Here is a 27,013-nt window from a genome sequence, read left to right on the forward strand (position 1 = left end):
TGTGTGTGTGTGTGTGTGTGTGTGTGTGTGTGTGTGTGTGTGTGTGTGTGTGTGTGTGTGTGTGTGTGTGTGTGTGTGAGCATCGGTTTACACTGGCTTTTGCAGGTCGGTCCCCACAAAACACCAAGTGCACTCAAACAGGGGAGGAGGTCTCTGAGGGGTAAAGTAAACTAATCTTGAGGCAATCGGCGACAGCGTGCTTGTCAGGTTCAAACACTGATGACATCTATTAAACAGGCAAGAAGCAAGGAATTGAACAGAGACAGAATTCAATTTAGCTCATTGAGGAGAAACGTCAGGGCTGTACTCTTTGTGCAGTCTTCCACCACGCTCTGACGAAAGATCGTGCGCCTCCTCTTTTATTTGGACTTTCCCTGATTACATGGCGACAGCTGTTTCTAAGGGGACAAGGGTCGTAAACAGCCACTGCTTTTGGTCACAAAACAGTTCAAAGAAAAGGTGCCCGGAGGGGGGGGGTCAGGTCCTGCTTCCTCTCCACTTTGTAGATCTCGGGCCAAGACAAAATCTTCCTGTGGATTACAATACATCAAAGAAAGCGACACCTTCATGTCGCTTCCCATCCTACACAGTGGAGTTTTACAAGGTAGGATCAAAGACAGCTTTTGTCTGCTCGCCGGGAACTCATTGAAACGCAAAGTTTTGTGATAACTTAGACACAATTATTCTGACAGTGCTAAACAAAACCAAAAAAAGAGGAACGTTGCAGGAAGGGGAGGGGCTTGAGGTGTGGTCATGCCAATTCACGCTCCACCTAAACCGGGGGGTGCCAGGCGATGTCTACTTGTCTTACGGACGCCACCAGGGACTTTCATCCATGACCACTTCCTGTGTTTTTGACGATGTCATTGTTTGACCTTGAGAGAAGGGGGTGTGTCCTCACCGCTAGCAATGTGGTGAATGTATTGTTATTTGATTGGTTTTAGAGTGAAACTTATGGAAAACAAATGATCCCATGGTTTTATTTTCTTCAATGCTAAATAAATAACTTCCCTTCAGTTTGAGGACGGCAGGATTACCCACGGTTGTGTCAAGAAGTGGTCTGCATCACCACCTGATTAGTACTCACTACACCATGCATTCAAGCAGATGTATCACACTTTTTGATTAGTCACGATTAATGGAAGTAAATGACCCGCTGGTGTAATTTACATTAACTTTAAAAAAAAGACCTGAATATTTTGGTAGAAAACTTTTTTTTTTGCCATAAAAAAATAATAGTTTTGACTTAATTGCACGTCATTAACTAAGAGTTAGCGATCTCCAGTTTATGATGACTAACTTTTGTGTATTGTTTTATCTTTCGGGGGAAATCAGGTGGCTCTGAATAAAGCTTTATGTTAATTGTGTACTTATTAGACTGTTGTACTTCTATATTTGAAAATATTCTGGAAAAATGAAATATAAATCTACCGTAAATTCCGGACTATAAGCCGCTTCTTTTTTCCTAAAGCGGCTAATTTATGGATTTTTTGTGTTTCGCTAATGTTTGGTGTTCAATAGTTTGCGTTAAACCCAAGCAGAGACACTGAAAAGGTGTTATTGTTTGTGCTTTGGTGCCATCTTGTGGACAAGTTTGCTCACTGCAGATATTGCAGGTTGAAAATGTACTACTTCCTGTTTTGATGCCGTGAATCGGAAAATAAGCGTCCATAGCGTTTCTACTCGTATGGATTCTTCATTCATCACTCCAAGCAACTCGTAGAAGTTTTACAATATAACTAAAACTATTCATACTAAAGCCTGTGATGTGTGTTTTCATGCATAGTTCTACATGCTATTGTAACGTACTCAAGCATTAGTTAATATACCAACACGTCTACAAGTGCCTGTGTTAGTATTATTAACTTATAATGACATTATTTTTGTATTGTTTCACTTTCACAAATTCCTCAGTCAATTCACCAAAACGTCAGCGTGGAGTTACTGTGTCTTTTAAGCTAATTGGAGAGCTAGCTTGCGCAGCTAGTGGCTCCATGACCAAGACTTCTGTTTTGTTTGATCAGCCATTTTACTGCCTTGTTACAGACACCGTTTGGAAACAATTAAGATATGTAAATAAACTTTTACAAAAAAATGATGTGTAAATAACTCATTTCACAAAATATATATCTGACACTTATAGTCCAGTGCAACTTATATATGGAAACTTTTTTTTCTTCTAAAATGTAGTGGGTGTGGCTTGTATACTGGTGCACTCTTTAGTCCGGAAAATACAGTATTTAATATTGGAAAATTGTATTTATATTAGCGAATCGTTTTTAACTGAAGAAAATTATGTTTTACCTGCAAATTGTTTTGTTAATTGAAGAAATTGTATTTATTTTAAATTTTTTTGCGAATCGCTTTATCAATTGAACATTTTTTTATATATTTGCCAATCAATCAAAAAAAAAATTGAAACTATTTTCTTCAATTAAAAAATCAAATAGGACTATAAAAAAATTCTGCAAGCAAAAGAAAAAAATGCAAACAAAAAAAAAGGATCTAAAATAATGATTCACAAGTAAAAAAAAACATTTTCTGCAAGTAAACAAACGATTCACAAGTATGAAAACCATTTTTTGTAATTAATACAAAAATTTGCAAGTAAAATTTAAAAAAATATTCAATTCAAAAAACAATTCACAAGTAGAAAAAGATTTGCAAATATATAAACAATCTTCTTCAATTAAAAACGGCCAATGATTCGTAAGTTAAAAAAATAATTTTCTTCAATTATAAAAAAAAAAAAAAAGATTTGCAAATGCAAAAAATGTCCTGCAATTGAAAGAATGATTCGCAGGTAAAAAAAAAAATAAAATAATTCTGCAAGTAAAATAAAATACTTGCAACTAAAAAAAAAGTAAAATTTTCTTCAATTAAAAGAACGATACAGGGGTATTAAAAAATGTCTGCAAGCAAAAAAAACAATCCGCAAATATAAGAACAAATGCATCTAAAAAAATGTGCAGGTAAAATAAAGAAATATTTCCTTTCAATTAAAAAAAAATTTGCAAGTCCATTTTCTGCAAGTAAACAAACGATTCACAAGTATGAAAACAATTTTTTGTAATTAATACAAAAATTTGCAAGTAAAATTTAAAAAAATATTCAATTCAAAAAACAATTCACAAGTATCAAAAGCTTTTTGCAAGCAAAAAAAAAGATTCACAAATATATAAACAATCCTCTTCAATTAAAAACGGCCAACGATTCGTACGTTAAAAAAATAATTTTCTTCAATTATAAAAAAAAAAAAAAAGATTTGCTAATGCAAAAAATGTCCTGCAATTGAAAGAATGATTCGCAGGTAAAAAAATAAAATAATTCTGCAAGTAAAAAAAAATACTTGCAACTAAAAAAAAGTAAAATTTTCTTCAATTAAAAGAACGAAAAATGTCTGCAAGCAAAAAAAACAATCCGCAAATATAAGAACAAATGAATCTAAAAAAATGTGCAGGTAAAATAAAGAAATATTTCCTTCAATTAAAAAAAAATGTGCAAGTCCATTTTCTGCAAGTAAACAAACGATTGACAAATATGAAAACAATTTTCTATGATTGAAAAAAATGTTAATATATTTGCGAATCGTTGAGTGAGTGAACACATTTCTGTGTTTTGGGTGTAATTTGACTGCATATATTTGCATCTTCATCTTGACAAAGCAAGCCTCTCAAATGATTCAAGGTTGGAAGTCTACTTTTGCCCGCGTGGAGGAAGTGAGAAGAAGACATGTTCCTTTTCAATCGGCAGCCTGACAGAAAAAGGCAGCAATGCCCAGGAAAGGACTCATTTCATTTGACAGCTTCTTCTATTTGATAGCACGGAGCTTCCAGGTACACACCTGGCTTTGACTTTGCACATGTTGGACTTCCACTTCCTGCCAGCGAGTGTGCGTGTCCCACAACACGCGCTGACAACCGATGGCGTGAGAGAGGACGACGGTGTCGGGTCAGGTAGCAAGCGGGCGCAGGCGAGGGTAATTCACAATGACACCCGCTGTGAAAGCTGAGCCGTCACGTTCTAAACTAACCCAAGAGGACCCGATTGGCTTTCGGGAATCGAGACACGACTTGTAACGTTTGGGCAGGACAGGAATTTGAAGTGTAAAAAATAGTGACATGGTTTGAAATAGATGTATCTTATTTTACGGAATATAAAGCGCACACTAAATTTGAGAAAAAATAAATAAAAACTTCATATATTAGCCAAACCGGACTAAAAGTGACAGATATATACGTTGTGAAATGAGTTATTTACACAGAAATATTCTGTAAATGTTTATTTACATACCTTCATTGTTTCCAAATGAAGCAATGTAGTATCTGTTAGTCTACAAAATAACATGTTCTCCCATTTGGAAGAAGATTACTGTATTTTCCAGACTATAAAGTGCACTTACTAAATCTTAGAAAAATAATAAAAAAGTCCATATACACTACCGTTCAAAAGTTTGGGGTCACATGTAAATGTCCTTATTTTTGAAGGAAAAGCACTGTACTTTTCAATGAAGATAACTTGAAACTAGTCTTAACTTGAAAGAAATACACTCTATACATTGCTAATGTGGTAAATGACTATTCTAGCTGCAAATGTCTGCTTTTTGGTGCAATATCTACATAGGTGTATTTCCAGCAACTATCACTCCAGTGTTCTAATGGTACAATGTGTTTGCTCATTGGCTCAGAAGGCTAATTGATGATTAGAAAACCCTTGTGCAATCATGTTCACACATCTGAAAACACTTTAGCTCGTTACAGAAGCTACAAAACTGACCTTCCTTTGAGCAGATTGACTTTCTGGAGCATCACATTTGTGGGGTCCATTAAACGCTCAAAATGGCCAGAAAAAGAGAACTTTCATCTGAAACTCGACAGTCTATTCTTCTTCTTAGAAATGAAGGCTATTCCACTAAATTGTTTGGGTGACCCCAAACTTTTGAACGGTAGAGTATTAGCCGCACCGGACTATAAGTCACAGATATATACGTTGTGAAATGAGTTATTTACACAGAAATATTCTGTAAATGTTTATTTACATACCTTCATTATTTCCAAATGAAACAATGTAGTATCTGTTAGTCTACAAAATAACATGTTTTCCCATTTGGTGGAAGATTACCGTATTTTCAAGACGACAAAGCGCACCGGTCTATATACCGCAACTGCTATATCTGAGAAAAATAAACAAAAATTCCATATATTAGACGCACCGGACTATAAGTGGCAGATATATACGTTGTGAAATGAGTTATTTACACAGAAATATTCTGTAAATGTTTATTTACATACCTTCATTGTTTCCAAATGAAACAATGTAGTATCTGTTAGTCTACAAAATAACATGTTTTCCCATTTGGTGGAAGATTACTGTATTTTCCAGACTACAAAGCGCACCGGTCTATAGGCCGCACTTACTAAATCTTAGAAAAATAATTAAAAAGTCCATATATTAGCCACACCGGACTATAAGCCGCAGATATATACGTTGTGAATTGAGTTATTTACACAGAAATATTCTGTACATTTTTTTTTACATACCTACATTATTTCCAAATGAAAAAATGTAGTATCAGTTAGTCTACAAAATAACATGTTTTCCCATTTGGTGGAAGATTACCGCATTTTCCAGACTAAAAAGCACACTGGTCTATAAGCCACACACACAAAATTTCAGAAAAATAAATACCAATTCCATATATTAGCCGCATCGACTATAAGCCCCAGATATATACGTTGTGAAATTAGTAATTTACACAGAAATATTCTGTAAATGTTTATTTACATACCTTCATTATTTCCAAATGAAACAATGTAGTATCTGTTAGTCTACAAAATAACATGTTTTCCCATTTGGTGGAAGATTACTGTATTTTCCAGACTACAAAGCGCACCCGTCTATAAACCGCACACACAAAATTTGAGAAAAATGAATACAAATTCCACATATTAGCCGCATCGAACTATAAGCCGCAGATATATACGTTGTGAAATGAGTTATTTACACACAAATATTCTGTAAATGTTTATTTACATACCTTTATTGTTTCCAAAAGGTGTCTGTAACTGGGCAATAAAACGGCTGATCAAACAAAACAAAAGATAGATAGATAGATACTTTGTTTATCCCCGGGGGGGAAATTCGGGTTTTCAGCACAATTCTGTTGAAGATTAAACAAGCATTAAAACAGGGAGAAAAAACAGGAAGGCTGACGAGGCTGACAATTACGGCGGCCCTTAAAAGGTGGAGAAAGGTGGTTGAAGGGGAAGATGAGTAAAAAAAAAAAAAAAAGTCCATCTCAGACTGGGCTCTTGGGGAGGCGCGGTCCAGACCGAGGCCAAGAAAAGAAACTTGATATTTGTAAGCACACATACACATGTTACACAACAGGAGGGGGGTGAGGGGCTACGGTGGCAGGGTGCTGCTATAATGCCAAATATCGGCCTGGTCGATCCCTACGAGTAGAAACGCTATGGGCGGCTAGAAGACGGATTGGCAATTGTACTTCCGGTTGAAATCTCAGTCTGAACAGAAGGGCAATGCAGCACCTGCACTGAGAAAAGCTGACCAAAAGATGGCACCATAGCACAAACAGTAACACACCTGTTCAGTGTTTATGCGTGTTTTTTTAAAACATTATTTACATGACGGCCGTCAGCGAAGAAAAATCCATAAATTAACCGCAGCGTTTTATAAGCCGCGGGATTCAAAGCGTAGGGGGAAAAAAAAGTAGCGGCTTATAGTCTGGTAATTTAGGGTAATTAACCTGAAACTGTAGCAAAGTCATCTCTTTGTGTATGAAACTCACGCTCAGGGCCTTGCAGGGAGGCCGTCCTCCAGCGTGTTGAAAAACAAAGTGCAGCGACAGGCGACACAAGCAAGGAAGTTCTTTTCAGAGCTGACAGCCGGAGCACCACACTCGTCCCCTGACTAATCATTTGGTTGCTGCTGTCAATGTTGCATGAAAGAGGAAGTAGACACAGTGTGTGCGTGTGTGTGTGTGTGTGTGTGTGTGTGTGTGTGTGTGTGTGTGTGTGTGTGTGTGTGTGTGTGTGTGTGTGTGTGTGAGGGATGTTAATTGATGAACATTATAGAGAGCTGCTAGTCGCACAGGGCGGATCATTACTGCTGGAGTGAAACAACTGCCGTGTAGCATGTCACACACACACACACACACACACACACACACACACACACACACACACACACACACACACACACACACACACACACTCTGTCGCAATGTAACAGCAGTCAAATGGAGCACCACCGCTCTTGTAAATCCTTTGTCAAATTACAGCACTAATCCGTCAGGTCAGGAAACGATCCTTCATTATATCCTCTTCTATTTGGCAAGGCAAAATATTTTTTATATATATATATATATATATATATATATATATATATATATATATAAGGGGTGTAACGATACACAAAAATTTCGGTTCGGTACATACCTCGGTTTAGATGTCACGGTTCGGTTCATTTTCGGTACAGTAAGAAAACAACAAAATATAAATTTTTTTGGTTATTTATTTACCAAATGTGTAAACAATGGCTTTATCCTTTTAACATTGGGAACACTATAATAATTCTGCCCATGTTAATCAACATTAAAGGCCTACTGAAAGCCACTACTAGCGACCACGCAGTCTGATAGTTTATATATCAATGATGAAATCTTGACATTGCAACACATGCCAATACGGCCGGGTTAACTTATAAAGTGACTTTTAAAACTTCCCGGGAAATATCCGGCTGAAACATCGCGGTATGATGACGTATGCGCGTGACGAAGTCAGAGTAACGGAAGTTATGGTACCCCGTAGAATCCTATACAAAAAGCTCTGTTTTCATTTCATAATTCCACAGTATTCCGGACATCTTTTGCAATTTTTTTAATGAACAATGAAGGCTGCAAAGAAGACAGTTGTAGGTGGGATCGGTGTATTAGCAGCGGACTACAGCAACACAACCAGGAGGACTTTGTTGGAGCGCTAGCCGCGCTAGCCGCGCTAGCCGCGCTAGCCGCGCTAGCCGCGCTAGCCGCGCTAGCCGCCGACCTCACCTTGACTTCCTACGTCTCCGGGCCGCCAAACGCATCGGGTGAAGTCCTTCGTCCTTCTGCCGATCGCTGGAACGCAGGTGAGCACGGGTGTTGATGAGTAGATGAGGGCTGGCTGGCGTAGGTGGAGAGCTAATGTTTTTAGCATAGCTCTGTGAGGTCCCGTTGCTAAGTTGCTAAGTTAGCTTCAATGGCGTCGTTAGCACAGCATTGTTAACCTTCGCCAGCCTGGAAAGCATTAACCGTGTATTTACATGTCCACGGTTTAATAGTATTGTTGATTTTCTATCTATCCTTCCAGTCAGGGGTTTATTTCTTTTGTTTCTATATGCAGTTAAAGCACGATGCTATCACGTTAGCTCGTAGCTAAAGCATTTCGTCGATGTATTGTCGTGGAGATAAAAGGCACTGAATGTCCAGTTTGCGTTCTGGACTGTCATTTTCAAGAGGATATAGTATCCCAGGTGGTTTAAAATACAAATCTGTGATCTACAATAGAAAAAGGAGAGTGTGGAATCCAATGAGCCAGCTTGTACCTAAGTTACGGTCAGAGCCAAAAAAGATACGTCCATCACTGCCTCTCTTGTCCTTCACTGTAACGTTCCTCATCTACGAATCTTTCATCCTGGCTCAAATTAATGGGGTAATCGTCGCTTTCTCGGTCCGAATCTCTCTCGCTCCATTGTAAACAACGGGGAATTGTGAGGAATACTAGCTCCTGTGACGTCACGCTACTTCCGCTACAGGCAAGGCTTTTTTTTATCAGCCAGCAAAAGTTGCGAACTTTATCGTCAATTTTCTCTATTAAATCCTTTCAGCAAAAATATGGCAATATCGCGAAATGATCAAGTATGACACATAGAATGGATCTGCTATTCCCGTTTCAATAAAAAAAAATCATTTCAGTAGGCCTTTAAAATGTTGGCAATATTGTAACAATAATCGGAATTTTACTTGGCAAAAGGATGACAAAAGTCATCATGTTACTCCAAAAATGTCACTATTTTACAAGAACAACAAAAAAATTGGCAATATTGTGATAAAAGTCAGAATTTTATATGACAAATGTCACCGTTTTGAATTAAAAAGTACTAATTTTACAAGAAAATATTGCAATATTACAGAAACAGAAAGAATATGAGAAATGATTCCCAATTTTATAAGAAAAAAGTCGACACTCGTGAGAAAAAGACTGCTTTTAGTTCTTTCTTTTTTTTTTTTTGTAATTGGTTTTTAATCTTCATTGTTTACTTCCAATTATTACAGTGTGTCTCTATATACATATTTATTTAATTAATTTTGGCCAATAGGGGAGCACTTCAATTTCTTACACAGACTTGTTATTTCATATGTTGACCAGAGGGGGAGCACTTTTAAAAGCGACACACAGTCAATGTGAAAAATGCCTCCTTTTTGGGACCACCCTCATTTTGACCAGCAGGGGTGAAAATGAGACATTGTCTATTAGATGCAATGTTATTGATTTATGTCATCACTTGTTCACACCTCCTCATATGGAAGATACTTTTCCTTCTTCATGTCTCAAGAAGGCTAGAAAGAACACACACACACACAAACACACACTCTTGTATTTGTTACCTTCTCGAGACCTGAGAAAAATGGCTCCCTCTTTAGGACCAGCCTTTCTAGATATATAAAGAAGTGTATTTACAACATTAATAATATATACATACTATGCAAATATAAAAAAGCTTGTTGTGAAAAATAAGGTCAAAATTTCACAAGAAAACTTAGAATGTTGGCAGTATTATAATAAAAGTCCTCATTTTACTCAACACAAGTCAACATTTGACAAGAAAAGCTTAACATTTTGGCCATTTTAAGAAAAGAGTCGTAAGTTTACTCGACAAAAGTCACAATTTTATAAGAAAACTTTAAAATATTGGCAATATTATAATAATAATCGGAATTTTACTTGGTAAAAATGGATGGATGGAAAATGATGACAAAAGTCATAATTTTACTCCAAAAATGTCACTATATTACAAGGACAATAAAAAAAAATTGGGAATATTGTGATAAAAGTCTGAATTTTAAATGACAAATGTCACCATTTTGCACTAAAAAGTAATACTTTTACATTAAAAAGTATTATTATTATTATTATTCTTTAGCTGCCGTCTTGTTTGATCTTATATTGCTGCCTTTGCACCTGTCAATGTTTACTTTTGTATGCACATTTAATCAACCAAAAATCCTGACTTTGGAGCAATGTTCACGGACTCTCTATTAGATGCAATGTTATTGGGACCATGATTTATGTCATCACTCATATGGAAGATACTTTTCCTTATTCATGAAATACACACACACACACACACACACACACACACACACACACACACACACACACACACACACACACACGTACACACACACACACACACACACACACAGAGGAAGGTACCTCGAGGAGCCAAGGTTTGAGCTTGCGGTCCAGGATGATGTCGAAGCCCAGGACCTCGAAGCAGACGCTGTCGCTCCCTGGTGGCTGGCCGGGGCGGCACATGCGGTAGGCGTGGAGGACGTGAGGCTCGGCCACGATCAGAGTCTTCACCACCAGCTCCTGGACAAAGACCGAGGCGCACGCACCAAAACTCAGCCAGATGCTGAATGTGCAGAACAGCAAACAGGAGGAGGAGGACGCCATCTTGTGGCCTTGGACTGGCACTTTTTTTTTTACATCTCAGCCTCTTATTCATTCCAATACGATACTGGAGTCTCCAGTATTGGCCGATACTGGAACCGATCCCATAAGAATGGCACATACTTGCATTTATTCATAGTGTGGAAGGTCAAGTGAAAAGAGATGAGTATTTTTCATAGCTACTCTATGCTGTCTTTAAATTCATGTGGAGTGGTATTTTATTTTCTATTTTTGGCAAAACATGAATCCGTGTAGTTCAGCACAGAACGGCACTTGTACTTCCAGTTGAAAGATGAGTCGAAATGTAGAGGAAGTGGAGCAAAAGATGGCGCTAATAGCACAAACAATAACACAACTATTCAGTGTTTTTCTTCAAACTGTTTGCATTGTTGTCGTCAGCCAAGAAAACACACAAATTAGCTGCACACTTTTGTAAGAAGCGTTCAAAAAAAGTAGCAGCTTTTAGTCCCAAACTTACAGTGTGTTGTACTTGGGAGGGAAACAAGGCCGATACAGACTATGGCAAAATGGCAAATATCGGCCTGGTGGATCCCTGGTGCAGATGTTTGGAGGACAGATGTTTAGAGGGCAGATGTTTGGAGGACAGATGTTTAGAGGACAGATGTTTGGAGGACAGATGTTTAGAGGGCAGATGTTTGGAGGACAGATGTTTAGAGGACAGATGTTTGGAGGACAGATGTTTAGAGGGCAGATGTTTGGAGGACAGATGTTTAGAGGGCAGATGTTTGGAGGACAGATGTTTAGAGGACAGATGTTTGGAGGACAGATGTTTAGAGGGCAGATGTTTGGAGGACAGATGTTTAGAGGACATATGTTTGGAGGACAGATGTTTAGAGGGCAGATGTTTGGAGGACAGATGTTTAGAGGGCAGATGTTTGGAGGACAGATGTTTAGAGGACAGATGTTTAGAGGGTGGATGTTTGGAGGACAGATGTTTAGAGGGCAGATGTTTGGAGGACAGATGTTTAGAGGACAGATGTTTAGAGGGTGGATGTTTGGAGGACAGATGTTTAGAGGGCAGATGTTTGGAGGACAGATGTTTAGAGGACAGATGTTTGGAGGACAGATGTTTAGAGGGCAGATGTTTGGAGGACAGATGTTTAGAGGACAGATGTTTAGAGGGTGGATGTTTGGAGGACGGATGTTTAGAGGACAGATGTTTAGAGGGTGGATGTTTAGAGGGTGGATGTTTGGAGGACGGATGTTTGGAAGACAGATGTTTAGAGGACAGATGTTTAGAGGACAGATGTTTAGAGGACAGATGTTTAGAGGACAGATGTTTGGAGGACAGATGTTTAGAGGACAGATGTTTAGAGGGTGGATGTTTAGAGGACAGATGTTTAGAGGACAGATGTTTAGAGGACAGATGTTTAGAGGACAGATGTTTGGAGGACAGATGTTTAGAGGGCAGATGTTTAGAGGGCAGATGTTTGGAGGACAGATGTTTAGAGGACAGATGTTTGGAGGACAGATGTTTAGAGGGCAGACGTTTGGAGGACAGATGTTTAGAGGACAGATGTTTGGAGGACAGATGTTTAGAGGGCAGATGTTTGGAGGACAGATGTTTAGAGGACAGATGTTTAGAGGGTGGATGTTTGGAGGACAGATGTTTAGAGGGCAGATGTTTAGAGGACATATGTTTGGAGGACAGATGTTTAGAGGGCAGATGTTTGGAGGACAGATGTTTAGAGGACAGATGTTTAGAGGGTGGATGTTTGGAGGACGGATGTTTAGAGGACAGATGTTTAGAGGGTGGATGTTTAGAGGGTGGATGTTTGGAGGACGGATGTTTGGAAGACAGATGTTTAGAGGACAGATGTTTAGAGGACAGATGTTTAGAGGACAGATGTTTGGAAGACAGATGTTTAGAGGACAGATGTTTAGAGGACAAATGTTTAGAGGACAGATGTTCAGAGGGTGGATGTTTAGAGGGTGGATGTTTGGAGGACGGATGTTTGGAAGACAGATGTTTAGAGGGCAGATGTTTAGAGGGTGGATGTTTGGAGGACGGATGTTTGGAAGACAGATGTTTAGAGGACAGATGTTTGGAGGACAGATGTTTGGAGGACAGATGTTTAGAGTACAGATGTTTAGAGGACAGATGTTTGGAGGACAGATGTTTAGAGGACAGATGTTTAGAGGACAGATGTTTAGAGGACGGATGTTTGGAAGACAGATGTTTAGAGGACAGATGTTTGGAGGACAGATGTTTAGAGGACAGATGTTTGGAGGACAGATGTTTAGAGGACAGATGTTTGGAGGACACATGTTTAGAGGGCGGATGTTTGGAGGACGGATGTTTGGAAGACAGATGTTTAGAGGGCAGATGTTTAGAGGACAGATGTTTAGAGGGCAGATGTTTAGAGGGCAGATGTTTGGAGGACAGATGTTTAGAGGACAGATGTTTGGAGGACAGATGTTTAGAGGGCAGATGTTTGGAGGACAGATGTTTAGAGGACATATGTTTGGAGGACAGATGTTTAGAGGGCAGATGTTTGGAGGACAGATGTTTAGAGGGCAGATGTTTGGAGGACAGATGTTTAGAGGACAGATGTTTGGAGGACAGATGTTTAGAGGGCAGATGTTTGGAGGACAGATGTTTAGAGGACATATGTTTGGAGGACAGATGTTTAGAGGGCAGATGTTTGGAGGACAGATGTTTAGAGGGCAGATGTTTGGAGGACAGATGTTTAGAGGACAGATGTTTAGAGGGTGGATGTTTGGAGGACAGATGTTTAGAGGGCAGATGTTTGGAGGACAGATGTTTAGAGGACAGATGTTTAGAGGGTGGATGTTTGGAGGACAGATGTTTAGAGGGCAGATGTTTGGAGGACAGATGTTTAGAGGACAGATGTTTGGAGGACAGATGTTTAGAGGGCAGATGTTTGGAGGACAGATGTTTAGAGGACAGATGTTTAGAGGGTGGATGTTTGGAGGACGGATGTTTAGAGGACAGATGTTTAGAGGGTGGATGTTTAGAGGGTGGATGTTTGGAGGACGGATGTTTGGAAGACAGATGTTTAGAGGACAGATGTTTAGAGGACAGATGTTTAGAGGACAGATGTTTAGAGGACAGATGTTTGGAGGACAGATGTTTAGAGGACAGATGTTTAGAGGGTGGATGTTTAGAGGACAGATGTTTAGAGGACAGATGTTTAGAGGACAGATGTTTAGAGGACAGATGTTTGGAGGACAGATGTTTAGAGGGCAGATGTTTAGAGGGCAGATGTTTGGAGGACAGATGTTTAGAGGACAGATGTTTGGAGGACAGATGTTTAGAGGGCAGACGTTTGGAGGACAGATGTTTAGAGGACAGATGTTTGGAGGACAGATGTTTAGAGGGCAGATGTTTGGAGGACAGATGTTTAGAGGACAGATGTTTAGAGGGTGGATGTTTGGAGGACAGATGTTTAGAGGGCAGATGTTTAGAGGACATATGTTTGGAGGACAGATGTTTAGAGGGCAGATGTTTGGAGGACAGATGTTTAGAGGACAGATGTTTAGAGGGTGGATGTTTGGAGGACGGATGTTTAGAGGACAGATGTTTAGAGGGTGGATGTTTAGAGGGTGGATGTTTGGAGGACGGATGTTTGGAAGACAGATGTTTAGAGGACAGATGTTTAGAGGACAGATGTTTAGAGGACAGATGTTTGGAAGACAGATGTTTAGAGGACAGATGTTTAGAGGACAAATGTTTAGAGGACAGATGTTCAGAGGGTGGATGTTTAGAGGGTGGATGTTTGGAGGACGGATGTTTGGAAGACAGATGTTTAGAGGGCAGATGTTTAGAGGGTGGATGTTTGGAGGACGGATGTTTGGAAGACAGATGTTTAGAGGACAGATGTTTGGAGGACAGATGTTTGGAGGACAGATGTTTAGAGTACAGATGTTTAGAGGACAGATGTTTGGAGGACAGATGTTTAGAGGACAGATGTTTAGAGGACAGATGTTTAGAGGACGGATGTTTGGAAGACAGATGTTTAGAGGACAGATGTTTGGAGGACAGATGTTTAGAGGACAGATGTTTGGAGGACAGATGTTTAGAGGACAGATGTTTGGAGGACACATGTTTAGAGGGCGGATGTTTGGAGGACGGATGTTTGGAAGACAGATGTTTAGAGGGCAGATGTTTAGAGGACAGATGTTTAGAGGGCAGATGTTTAGAGGGCAGATGTTTGGAGGACAGATGTTTAGAGGACAGATGTTTGGAGGACAGATGTTTAGAGGGCAGATGTTTGGAGGACAGATGTTTAGAGGGCAGATGTTTGGAGGACAGATGTTTAGAGGACATATGTTTGGAGGACAGATGTTTGGAGGACAGATGTTTAGAGGGCAGATGTTTGGAGGACAGATGTTTAGAGGACAGATGTTTGGAGGACAGATGTTTAGAGGGCAGATGTTTGGAGGACAGATGTTTAGAGGGCAGATGTTTGGAGGACAGATGTTTAGAGGACAGATGTTTGGAGGACAGATGTTTAGAGGGCAGATGTTTGGAGGACAGATGTTTAGAGGACATATGTTTGGAGGACAGATGTTTAGAGGGCAGATGTTTGGAGGACAGATGTTTAGAGGGCAGATGTTTGGAGGACAGATGTTTAGAGGACAGATGTTTAGAGGGTGGATGTTTGGAGGACAGATGTTTAGAGGGCAGATGTTTGGAGGACAGATGTTTAGAGGACAGATGTTTAGAGGGTGGATGTTTGGAGGACAGATGTTTAGAGGGCAGATGTTTGGAGGACAGATGTTTAGAGGACAGATGTTTGGAGGACAGATGTTTAGAGGGCAGATGTTTGGAGGACAGATGTTTAGAGGACAGATGTTTAGAGGGTGGATGTTTGGAGGACGGATGTTTAGAGGACAGATGTTTAGAGGGTGGATGTTTAGAGGGTGGATGTTTGGAGGACGGATGTTTGGAAGACAGATGTTTAGAGGACAGATGTTTAGAGGACAGATGTTTAGAGGACAGATGTTTAGAGGACAGATGTTTGGAGGACAGATGTTTAGAGGACAGATGTTTAGAGGGTGGATGTTTAGAGGACAGATGTTTAGAGGACAGATGTTTAGAGGACAGATGTTTAGAGGACAGATGTTTGGAGGACAGATGTTTAGAGGGCAGATGTTTAGAGGGCAGATGTTTGGAGGACAGATGTTTAGAGGACAGATGTTTGGAGGACAGATGTTTAGAGGGCAGACGTTTGGAGGACAGATGTTTAGAGGACAGATGTTTGGAGGACAGATGTTTAGAGGGCAGATGTTTGGAGGACAGATGTTTAGAGGACAGATGTTTAGAGGGTGGATGTTTGGAGGACAGATGTTTAGAGGGCAGATGTTTAGAGGACATATGTTTGGAGGACAGATGTTTAGAGGGCAGATGTTTGGAGGACAGATGTTTAGAGGACAGATGTTTAGAGGGTGGATGTTTGGAGGACGGATGTTTAGAGGACAGATGTTTAGAGGGTGGATGTTTAGAGGGTGGATGTTTGGAGGACGGATGTTTGGAAGACAGATGTTTAGAGGGCAGATGTTTAGAGGACAGATGTTTAGAGGACAGATGTTTGGAAGACAGATGTTTAGAGGACAGATGTTTAGAGGACAAATGTTTAGAGGACAGATGTTCAGAGGGTGGATGTTTAGAGGGTGGATGTTTGGAGGACGGATGTTTGGAAGACAGATGTTTAGAGGGCAGATGTTTAGAGGGTGGATGTTTGGAGGACGGATGTTTGGAAGACAGATGTTTAGAGGACAGATGTTTGGAGGACAGATGTTTGGAGGACAGATGTTTAGAGTACAGATGTTTAGAGGACAGATGTTTGGAGGACAGATGTTTAGAGGACAGATGTTTAGAGGACAGATGTTTAGAGGACGGATGTTTGGAAGACAGATGTTTAGAGGACAGATGTTTGGAGGACAGATGTTTAGAGGACAGATGTTTGGAGGACAGATGTTTAGAGGACAGATGTTTGGAGGACACATGTTTAGAGGGCGGATGTTTGGAGGACGGATGTTTGGAAGACAGATGTTTAGAGGGCAGATGTTTAGAGGACAGATGTTTAGAGGGCAGATGTTTAGAGGGCAGATGTTTGGAGGACAGATGTTTAGAGGACAGATGTTTGGAGGACAGATGTTTAGAGGGCAGATGTTTGGAGGACAGATGTTTAGAGGACAGATGTTTGGAGGACAGATGTTTAGAGGGCAGATGTTTGGAGGACAGATGTTTAGAGGGCAGATGTTTGGAGGACAGATGTTTAGAGGACAGATGTTTGGAGGACAGATGTTTAGAGGGCAGATGTTTGGAGGACAGATGTTTAGAGGACATATGTTTGGAGGACAGATGTTTAGAGGGCAGATGTTTGGAGGACAGATGTTTAGAGGGCAGATGTTTGGAGGACAGATGTTTAGAGGACAGATGTTTAGAGGGTGGATGTTTGGAGGACAGATGTTTAGAGGGCAGATGTTTGGAGGACAGATGTTTAGAGGACAGATGTTTAGAGGGTGGATGTTTGGAGGACAGATGTTTAGAGGGCAGATGTTTGGAGGACAGATGTTTAGAGGACAGATGTTTGGAGGACAGATGTTTAGAGGGCAGATGTTTGGAGGACAGATGTTTAGAGGACAGATGTTTAGAGGGTGGATGTTTGGAGGACGGATGTTTAGAGGACAGATGTTTAGAGGGTGGATGTTTAGAGGGTGGATGTTTGGAGGACGGATGTTTGGAAGACAGATGTTTAGAGGACAGATGTTTAGAGGACAGATGTTTAGAGGACAGATGTTTAGAGGACAGATGTTTGGAGGACAGATGTTTAGAGGACAGATGTTTAGAGGGTGGATGTTTAGAGGACAGATGTTTAGAGGACAGATGTTTAGAGGACAGATGTTTAGAGGACAGATGTTTGGAGGACAGATGTTTAGAGGGCAGATGTTTAGAGGGCAGATGTTTGGAGGACAGATGTTTAGAGGACAGATGTTTGGAGGACAGATGTTTAGAGGGCAGACGTTTGGAGGACAGATGTTTAGAGGACAGATGTTTGGAGGACAGATGTTTAGAGGGCAGATGTTTGGAGGACAGATGTTTAGAGGACAGATGTTTAGAGGGTGGATGTTTGGAGGACAGATGTTTAGAGGGCAGATGTTTAGAGGACATATGTTTGGAGGACAGATGTTTAGAGGGCAGATGTTTGGAGGACAGATGTTTAGAGGACAGATGTTTAGAGGGTGGATGTTTGGAGGACGGATGTTTAGAGGACAGATGTTTAGAGGGTGGATGTTTAGAGGGTGGATGTTTGGAGGACGGATGTTTGGAAGACAGATGTTTAGAGGACAGATGTTTAGAGGACAGATGTTTAGAGGACAGATGTTTGGAAGACAGATGTTTAGAGGACAGATGTTTAGAGGACAAATGTTTAGAGGACAGATGTTCAGAGGGTGGATGTTTAGAGGGTGGATGTTTGGAGGACGGATGTTTGGAAGACAGATGTTTAGAGGGCAGATGTTTAGAGGGTGGATGTTTGGAGGACGGATGTTTGGAAGACAGATGTTTAGAGGACAGATGTTTGGAGGACAGATGTTTGGAGGACAGATGTTTAGAGTACAGATGTTTAGAGGACAGATGTTTGGAGGACAGATGTTTAGAGGACAGATGTTTAGAGGACAGATGTTTAGAGGACGGATGTTTGGAAGACAGATGTTTAGAGGACAGATGTTTGGAGGACAGATGTTTAGAGGACAGATGTTTGGAGGACAGATGTTTAGAGGACAGATGTTTGGAGGACACATGTTTAGAGGGCGGATGTTTGGAGGACGGATGTTTGGAAGACAGATGTTTAGAGGGCAGATGTTTAGAGGACAGATGTTTAGAGGGCAGATGTTTAGAGGGCAGATGTTTGGAGGACAGATGTTTAGAGGACAGATGTTTGGAGGACAGATGTTTAGAGGGCAGATGTTTGGAGGACAGATGTTTAGAGGACAGATGTTTGGAGGACAGATGTTTAGAGGGCAGATGTTTGGAGGACAGATGTTTAGAGGGCAGATGTTTGGAGGACAGATGTTTAGAGGACAGATGTTTGGAGGACAGATGTTTAGAGGGCAGATGTTTGGAGGACAGATGTTTAGAGGACATATGTTTGGAGGACAGATGTTTAGAGGGCAGATGTTTGGAGGACAGATGTTTAGAGGGCAGATGTTTGGAGGACAGATGTTTAGAGGACAGATGTTTAGAGGGTGGATGTTTGGAGGACAGATGTTTAGAGGGCAGATGTTTGGAGGACAGATGTTTAGAGGACAGATGTTTAGAGGGTGGATGTTTGGAGGACAGATGTTTAGAGGGCAGATGTTTGGAGGACAGATGTTTAGAGGACAGATGTTTGGAGGACAGATGTTTAGAGGGCAGATGTTTGGAGGACAGATGTTTAGAGGACAGATGTTTAGAGGGTGGATGTTTGGAGGACGGATGTTTAGAGGACAGATGTTTAGAGGGTGGATGTTTAGAGGGTGGATGTTTGGAGGACGGATGTTTGGAAGACAGATGTTTAGAGGACAGATGTTTAGAGGACAGATGTTTAGAGGACAGATGTTTAGAGGACAGATGTTTGGAGGACAGATGTTTAGAGGACAGATGTTTAGAGGGTGGATGTTTAGAGGACAGATGTTTAGAGGACAGATGTTTAGAGGACAGATGTTTAGAGGACAGATGTTTGGAGGACAGATGTTTAGAGGGCAGATGTTTAGAGGGCAGATGTTTGGAGGACAGATGTTTAGAGGACAGATGTTTGGAGGACAGATGTTTAGAGGGCAGACGTTTGGAGGACAGATGTTTAGAGGACAGATGTTTGGAGGACAGATGTTTAGAGGGCAGATGTTTGGAGGACAGATGTTTAGAGGACAGATGTTTAGAGGGTGGATGTTTGGAGGACAGATGTTTAGAGGGCAGATGTTTGGAGGACAGATGTTTAGAGGACATATGTTTGGAGGACAGATGTTTAGAGGGCAGATGTTTGGAGGACAGATGTTTAGAGGACAGATGTTTAGAGGGTGGATGTTTGGAGGACGGATGTTTAGAGGACAGATGTTTAGAGGGTGGATGTTTAGAGGGTGGATGTTTGGAGGACGGATGTTTGGAAGACAGATGTTTAGAGGACAGATGTTTAGAGGACAGATGTTTAGAGGACAGATGTTTGGAAGACAGATGTTTAGAGGACAGATGTTTAGAGGACAAATGTTTAGAGGACAGATGTTCAGAGGGTGGATGTTTAGAGGGTGGATGTTTGGAGGACGGATGTTTGGAAGACAGATGTTTAGAGGGCAGATGTTTAGAGGGTGGATGTTTGGAGGACGGATGTTTGGAAGACAGATGTTTAGAGGACAGATGTTTGGAGGACAGATGTTTGGAGGACAGATGTTTAGAGTACAGATGTTTAGAGGACAGATGTTTGGAGGACAGATGTTTAGAGGACAGATGTTTAGAGGACAGATGTTTAGAGGACGGATGTTTGGAAGACAGATGTTTAGAGGACAGATGTTTGGAGGACAGATGTTTAGAGGACAGATGTTTGGAGGACAGATGTTTAGAGGACAGATGTTTGGAGGACACATGTTTAGAGGGCGGATGTTTGGAGGACGGATGTTTGGAAGACAGATGTTTAGAGGACGGATGTTTGGAAGACAGATGTTTAGAGGACAGATGTTTGGAAGACAGATGTTTAGAGGACAGATGTTTGGAGGACAGATGTTTAGAGGACAGATGTTTGGAGGACACATGTTTAGAGGGCGGATGTTTGGAGGACGGATGTTTGGAAGACAGATGTTTAGAGGACAGATGTTTGGAAGACAGATGTTTAGAGGACAGATGTTTAGAGGACAGATGTTTGGAGGACAGATGTTTAGAGGACAGATGTTTGGAGGACAGATGTTTGGAGGACAGATGTTTAGAGGACAGATGTTTAGAGGGTGGATGTTTGGAGGACGGATGTTTGGAAGACAGATGTTTAGAGGACAGATGTTTGGAAGACAGATGTTTAGAGGACAGATGTTTGGAGGACAGATGTTTAGAGGACAGATGTTTAGAGGGTGGATGTTTGGAGGACGGATGTTTAGAGGACAGATGTTTAGAGGGTGGATGTTTAGAGGGTGGATGTTTGGAGGACGGATGTTTGGAAGACAGATGTTTAGAGGACAGATGTTTAGAGGACAGATGTTTGGAGGACAGATGTTTAGAGGACAGATGTTTTGAGGACAGATGTTTAGAGGACAGATGTTTAGAGGGTGGATGTTTAGAGGACAGATGTTTAGAGGACAGATGTTTAGAGGGTGGATGTTTGGAGGACGGATGTTTGGAAGACAGATGTTTAGAGGACAGATGTTTGGAAGACAGATGTTTAGAGGACAGATGTTTGGAGGACAGATGTTTAGAGGACAGATGTTTAGAGGGTGGATGTTTGGAGGACGGATGTTTAGAGGACAGATGTTTAGAGGGTGGATGTTTAGAGGGTGGATGTTTGGAGGACGGATGTTTGGAGGGCAGATGTTTAGAGGACGGATGTTTGGAAGACAGATGTTTAGAGGACAGATGTTTGGAAGACAGATGTTTAGAGGACAGATGTTTAGAGGAGGTGGGAAGAAGAAGCAAGTCTTGAAGGAGCTTCAACAAAACTGTCAGGACACATCTTATCAAACGTTTGTGTGTATACTGTACGTGCCTCCAGATGTGTGTAGTGTTTGCAATGCATCCACTCTGCATGTCGTAGTGTTTGCGGTGCATGTGCTGTGAGTGTGTGTGTGAGTACGTACAGAGATGTCCCCCCAGAACTTGGACACGTCGTAGTCACAGGAGTGCAGGAACTCAGTGAACCAGCTGACTGATCTCTTGCTGCCTTTGTCCACCGTCACGTCTCGCTCAAAGTTGTGGTTGTGTTTGTTCACCGAGTAGTTGGTCAGGTGCATGAACAGCTGGCTCTGTCGCACAACACAAACACACAAAACAGCACCATGGCAGTCAGCAACAACACAAACACACAAAACAACACCATGGCAGTCAGCAACAACACAAACACACAAAACAACACCATGGCAGTCAGCAACAACACAAACACACAAAACAACACCATGGCAGTCATCAACAACACAAACACACAAAACAACACCATGGCAGTCAGCAACAACACAAACACACAAAACAACACCATGGCAGTCATCAACAACACAAACACACAAAACAACACCATGGCAGTCAGCAACAACACAAACACACAAAACAACACCATGGCAGTCAGCAACAACACAAACACACAAAACAGCACCATGGCAGTCAGCAACAACACAAACACACAAAACAACACCATGGCAGTCAGCAACAACACAAACACACAAAACAACACCATGGCAGTCAGCAACAACACAAACACACAAAACAACACCATGGCAGTCAGCAACAACACAAACACACAAAACAACACCATGGCAGTCATCAACAACACAAACACACAAAACAACACCATGGCAGTCAGCAACAACACAAACACACAAAACAACACCATGGCAGTCATCAACAACACAAACACACAAAACAACACCATGGCAGTCAGCAACAACACAAACACACAAAACAACACCATGGCAGTCAGCAACAACACAAACACACAAAACAACACCATGGCAGTCATCAACAACACAAACACACAAAACAACACCATGGCAGTCAGCAACAACACAAACACACAAAACAACACCATGGCAGTCAGCAACAACACAAACACACAAAACAACACCATGGCAGTCAGCAACAACACAAACACACAAAACAACACCATGGCAGTCAGCAACAACACAAACACACAAAACAACACCATGGCAGTCAGCTACAACACAAACACACAAAACAACACCATGGCAGTCAGCAACAACACAAACACACAAAACAACACTAGTGTCACCCCCTCAATGTTCAAGGTCCGCGGGACCCAAAAGTGATCATAATAAGTTGTACAGTAGGAAGGGGATTCATTTGTCGCGGTTTACCTGACACATGAAACGTGACAAATTGGGGGATACACTATCCACTTCAACCACCAGATGGCAGCAGAGTGAAGAATATCTTTAAATGACTTTAGTGGCAATTCCAACTTCAAAAAAAGCGCCGGTGGCTATGTGGAGTGGTGCTTTCCATCATTTTCAGCAGACTGCATTGCAAAATGATTAACCCTCCTTCCTCTCACGCGAGATCCTCCCAGGAATGTGGCCACATGCTGTATATTAATATTGCTGTATATTAATATTAATTATTATAGATCTATACCTTCAAATACACTTCAAATTGTTCTTTTGTCAAAGAAAACTTAGTTTGATGGCGATTGTTTTCCCCTAAAATGTTCAATGAAATGAAATATGTCAATAATTCATAACAACATTGATTTTAATTATTATTATTTTTTTTTAGCAATAACAGTTTGTAAAAAAAATATTATTGGGTATCCAAAAGTGCCCCACCCATAAAACTGTTAAAAATTAGATAATATGTATTATTAAAATATATTAAATCTCTAGATCAACTTTAAATCTATTCGTAAATTATACATTTTTATTATTATTATTTTATGTATTATACCCTTTTTGTCAAAGAAAACCTTGTTTTATTTATATGAAAAACACAAAATATGAAATATTCTCACCTAAAAATCACCCAAAAATATTTAAAAATGTAATATTAGATGTGAAGTAATTGGAGCCTTAAATATGTTAATAATTCATAACAACATTGATTTTTATTATTATTATTTTTAGAGCAACAACAGTTTAAAAAAAGGTTATTAGGTATCCAAAAGAGCCCCACTCATAAAAGTGTTAAAAATAAGATAATATGTATTATTAAAATATCAGCTTCACATCTATCTGTAAATTATACATTTGTATTTTGTACTTTTTAAAATGTTTTTACCCTTTTTGTCAAAGAAAACCTTGTTTAATTTATATGAAAACCTTGTTTAATTGATATGAAAAACACAAAATATGAAAAATTCTCACCTAAAAATGACCCAAAAATATTTCAAAGTGTAATATTAGATGTGAAGTAATTGGAGTCTTCAATATGTCAATAATTCATAACAACATTGATTTTTATTATTATTATTTTTAGAGCAATAACAGTTTAAAAAAATAGTTATTGGGTATCCAAAAGTGCCCCACTTATAAAAGTGTTAAAAATTACATATGTATTATTAAAATATATTAAATCTCTAGATCAACTTTAAATCTATTCGTAAATTATACGTTTTTTTATTATTATTATTTTATGTTTTATACCCTTTTTGTCAAAGAAAACCTTGTTTTATTTATATGAAAAACACAAAATATGAAATATTCTCACCTAAAAATCACCCAAAAATATTTAAAAATGTAATATTAGATGTGAAGTAAGTGGAGCCTTAAATATGTCAATAATTCATAACAACATTGATTTTAATTATTATTATTTTTAGAGCAATAACAGTTAAAAAAAATAGTTATTAGGTATCCAAAAGAGCCCCACTCATAAAAATTTTAAAAATAAGATAATATGTATTATTAAAATATCAGCTTCACATCTATCTGTAAATTATACATTTGTATTTTTTTAAATGTTTTTACCCTTTTTGTCAAAGAAAACCTTGTTTAATTTATATGAAAAACACAAAATATGAAATATTCTCACCTAAAAATCACCCAAAAATATTTCAAAGTGTAATATTAGATGTGAAGTAATTGGAGCCTTAAATATGTCAATAATTAATAACAACATTGATTTTCATTTATTATTTTTAGAGCAATAACAGTTTAAAAACATTTTTTATTCATCCAAAAGTGCCCCACTCATAAAAGTGGTAAAAATAAGATAATATGTATTATTAAAATATATTAAATCTCTAAATCAGCTTCAGATATGTCCGTAAATATATGTTTTTATTATTTTTGATTTATTTTTGTTTATACGCTTTTTTCAAAGAAAACCTTGTTTAATTTATATGAAAAACACACAAAATATGAAATATTTTCACATAAATAATTTTTCAAAGTGTAATATTAGATGTGAAGTGTGTGGAGCCTTAAATATGTCAATAATTCATAACAACATTCATTTGAATGATTATTATTTTTAGAGCAATAACACTTTAAACAATTTTTTATTAGGTATCCAAAAGGACCCCACTCATAAAGTGGTAAAAGTAAGATAATGTGTATTATTAAAATATATTAAATCTCTAAATCAGCTTCAGATCTCAATTAAACCAACCAATAATGTTTACTTTTAATATCTCAATTAAAACTATAATGTTTACTTTTAATATCTTAATCAAAACAATAATGTTTACTTTTAATATCTCAATTAAAACAATAATGTTTACTTTTAATATCTCAATTAAAACTATAATGTTTACTTTTAATATCTCAATTAAAACAATAATGTTTACTTTTAATATCTGAATTAAAACAACAATGTTTACTTTTAACATCTTAATTAAAACAATATTGTTTACGTTTAATATCTCAATTAAAACAATAATGTTTACGTTTAATATCCCAATTAAACCAATGTTTATGTTTAATATCTCAATTAAAACAATAATGTTTATGTTTTATATCTCAATTAAAACAATAATGTTTATGTTTTATATCTCAATTAAAACAACAATGTTTACGTTTAATATTCCAATTAAACCAATAATGTTTACTTTCAATATCTCAATTAAACCAATAATGTTTAGGTTTAATATCTCAATTAAACCAATAATGTTTACTTTTAATATCTGAATTAAAACTATAATGTTTACTTTTAATATCTGAATTAAAACAATAATGTTTATGTTTATTATCTCAATTAAAACAATAATGTTTACATTTAATATCTCAATTAAAACTATAATATTTATGTTTACTATCTCAATAAAAACAATAATGTTTACGTTTAATACCTAAATTAAAACAACAATGTTTACGTTTAATATTCCAATTAAACCAATAATGTTTATGTTTAATATCTCAATTAAACCAATAATGTTTACATTTAAAACCTCAATTAAACCAATAATGTTTATTTTAATATCTGAATTAAAACAATAATATTTACTTTTAATATCTCAATTAAACCAATAATAATTACGTTTAATATCTCAATTAAACCTATAAAGTTTTGAAGTTAATCTAAAGATGAGATGAAAGTAAAAAATACAAAGTTATTTCTCATACTAGAATGACTGAGACCCAAGGCACGGGCTTAGGGCTGGGGGGGGTGAAAGCAGGATTCTCACCAGGTTGTCCTCGCTGGGGGCGTGGTACTTCTCGGTGCCCATACGCACCAGGCCGTCGTCGTAGAGGAAGATGCGCAGGGGGTCGCAGGAAGTGAGGAGGACGTAGATGCGCAGGTCAAACTTGTAGCCCTCCATCAGGAAGGGCTTGTCCAGGTACTCCTGCACGATGAAGTGGTCCTGGGCCGGAAGCTTCTCACAGTTCCGGACTAGAGAGATCCTGCAGAGACACATTAATCCTCCGGGGGGGAAATGGAAGGTCTTGAAATATGTCCACAAGAAGATCATCAACTACCATTGATTGATTGATTGAGACTTGTATTAGTAGTTTGCACAGTGAAGTACATATTCCGTACAATTGACCACTAAATGGTAACACCCCAATAAGTTGTTTAAGTCGGGGTCCGTGATGATGAATGGGACTTCTATTTCTCATCAGGACATTTCAACTTGCTAAACACTTTCTCTAATTCACTGGAACTATGGCAACATTTACATTTAATATCTCAATTAAAACAATGTTTACCTTTAATATCCCAATTAAAACAATGTTTATGTTTAATATCTCAATTAAAACAATAATGTTTACCTTTAATATCCCAATTAAAACAACGTTTACATTTAATATCTCAATTAAAACAACAATGTTTACCTTTAATATCCCAATTAAAACAATGTTTATGTTTAATATCTCAATTAAAACAATGTTTACTTTTAACATCCCAATTAAAACAATGTTTATGTTTAATATCTCAATTAAAACAACAATGTTTACCTTTAATATCCCAATTAAAACAATGTTTACGTTTAATATCCCAATTAAAACAATGTTTACGTTTAATATCCCAATTAAAACAATGTTTACGTTTAATATCTAAATTAAAACAATGTTTACGTTTAATATCCCAATTAAAACAATGTTTACGTTTAATATCTAAATTAAAACAATGTTTACGTTTAATATCTCAATTAAAACAATGTTTATGTTTA

General features: G+C 38.6%; 1 protein-coding gene across 1 annotated transcript in view; it reads right to left on the reverse strand.

Moving 5' to 3' along the window:
* Positions 1–26,257, reverse strand: part of LOC133634980 (tubulin polyglutamylase TTLL7-like) — a 120,647-nt gene extending 94,390 nt beyond the window's left edge. Inside the window, exons 1-3 of the mRNA XM_062027640.1 lie at positions 26,027–26,257; positions 21,537–21,701; positions 10,494–10,652 (exon numbers count right to left, since the gene is read on the reverse strand). Coding sequence (XP_061883624.1) covers positions 10,494–10,652; positions 21,537–21,701; positions 26,027–26,257 — 555 coding nt within the window. The remainder of the gene's footprint in view (positions 1–10,493; positions 10,653–21,536; positions 21,702–26,026) is intronic.
* Positions 26,258–27,013: the final 756 nt, after the last annotated feature.

This window comes from Entelurus aequoreus, linkage group LG19 (assembly GCF_033978785.1).
Source record: "Entelurus aequoreus isolate RoL-2023_Sb linkage group LG19, RoL_Eaeq_v1.1, whole genome shotgun sequence".
In the NCBI taxonomy this organism is placed as follows: Eukaryota; Metazoa; Chordata; class Actinopteri; order Syngnathiformes; family Syngnathidae; genus Entelurus; species Entelurus aequoreus.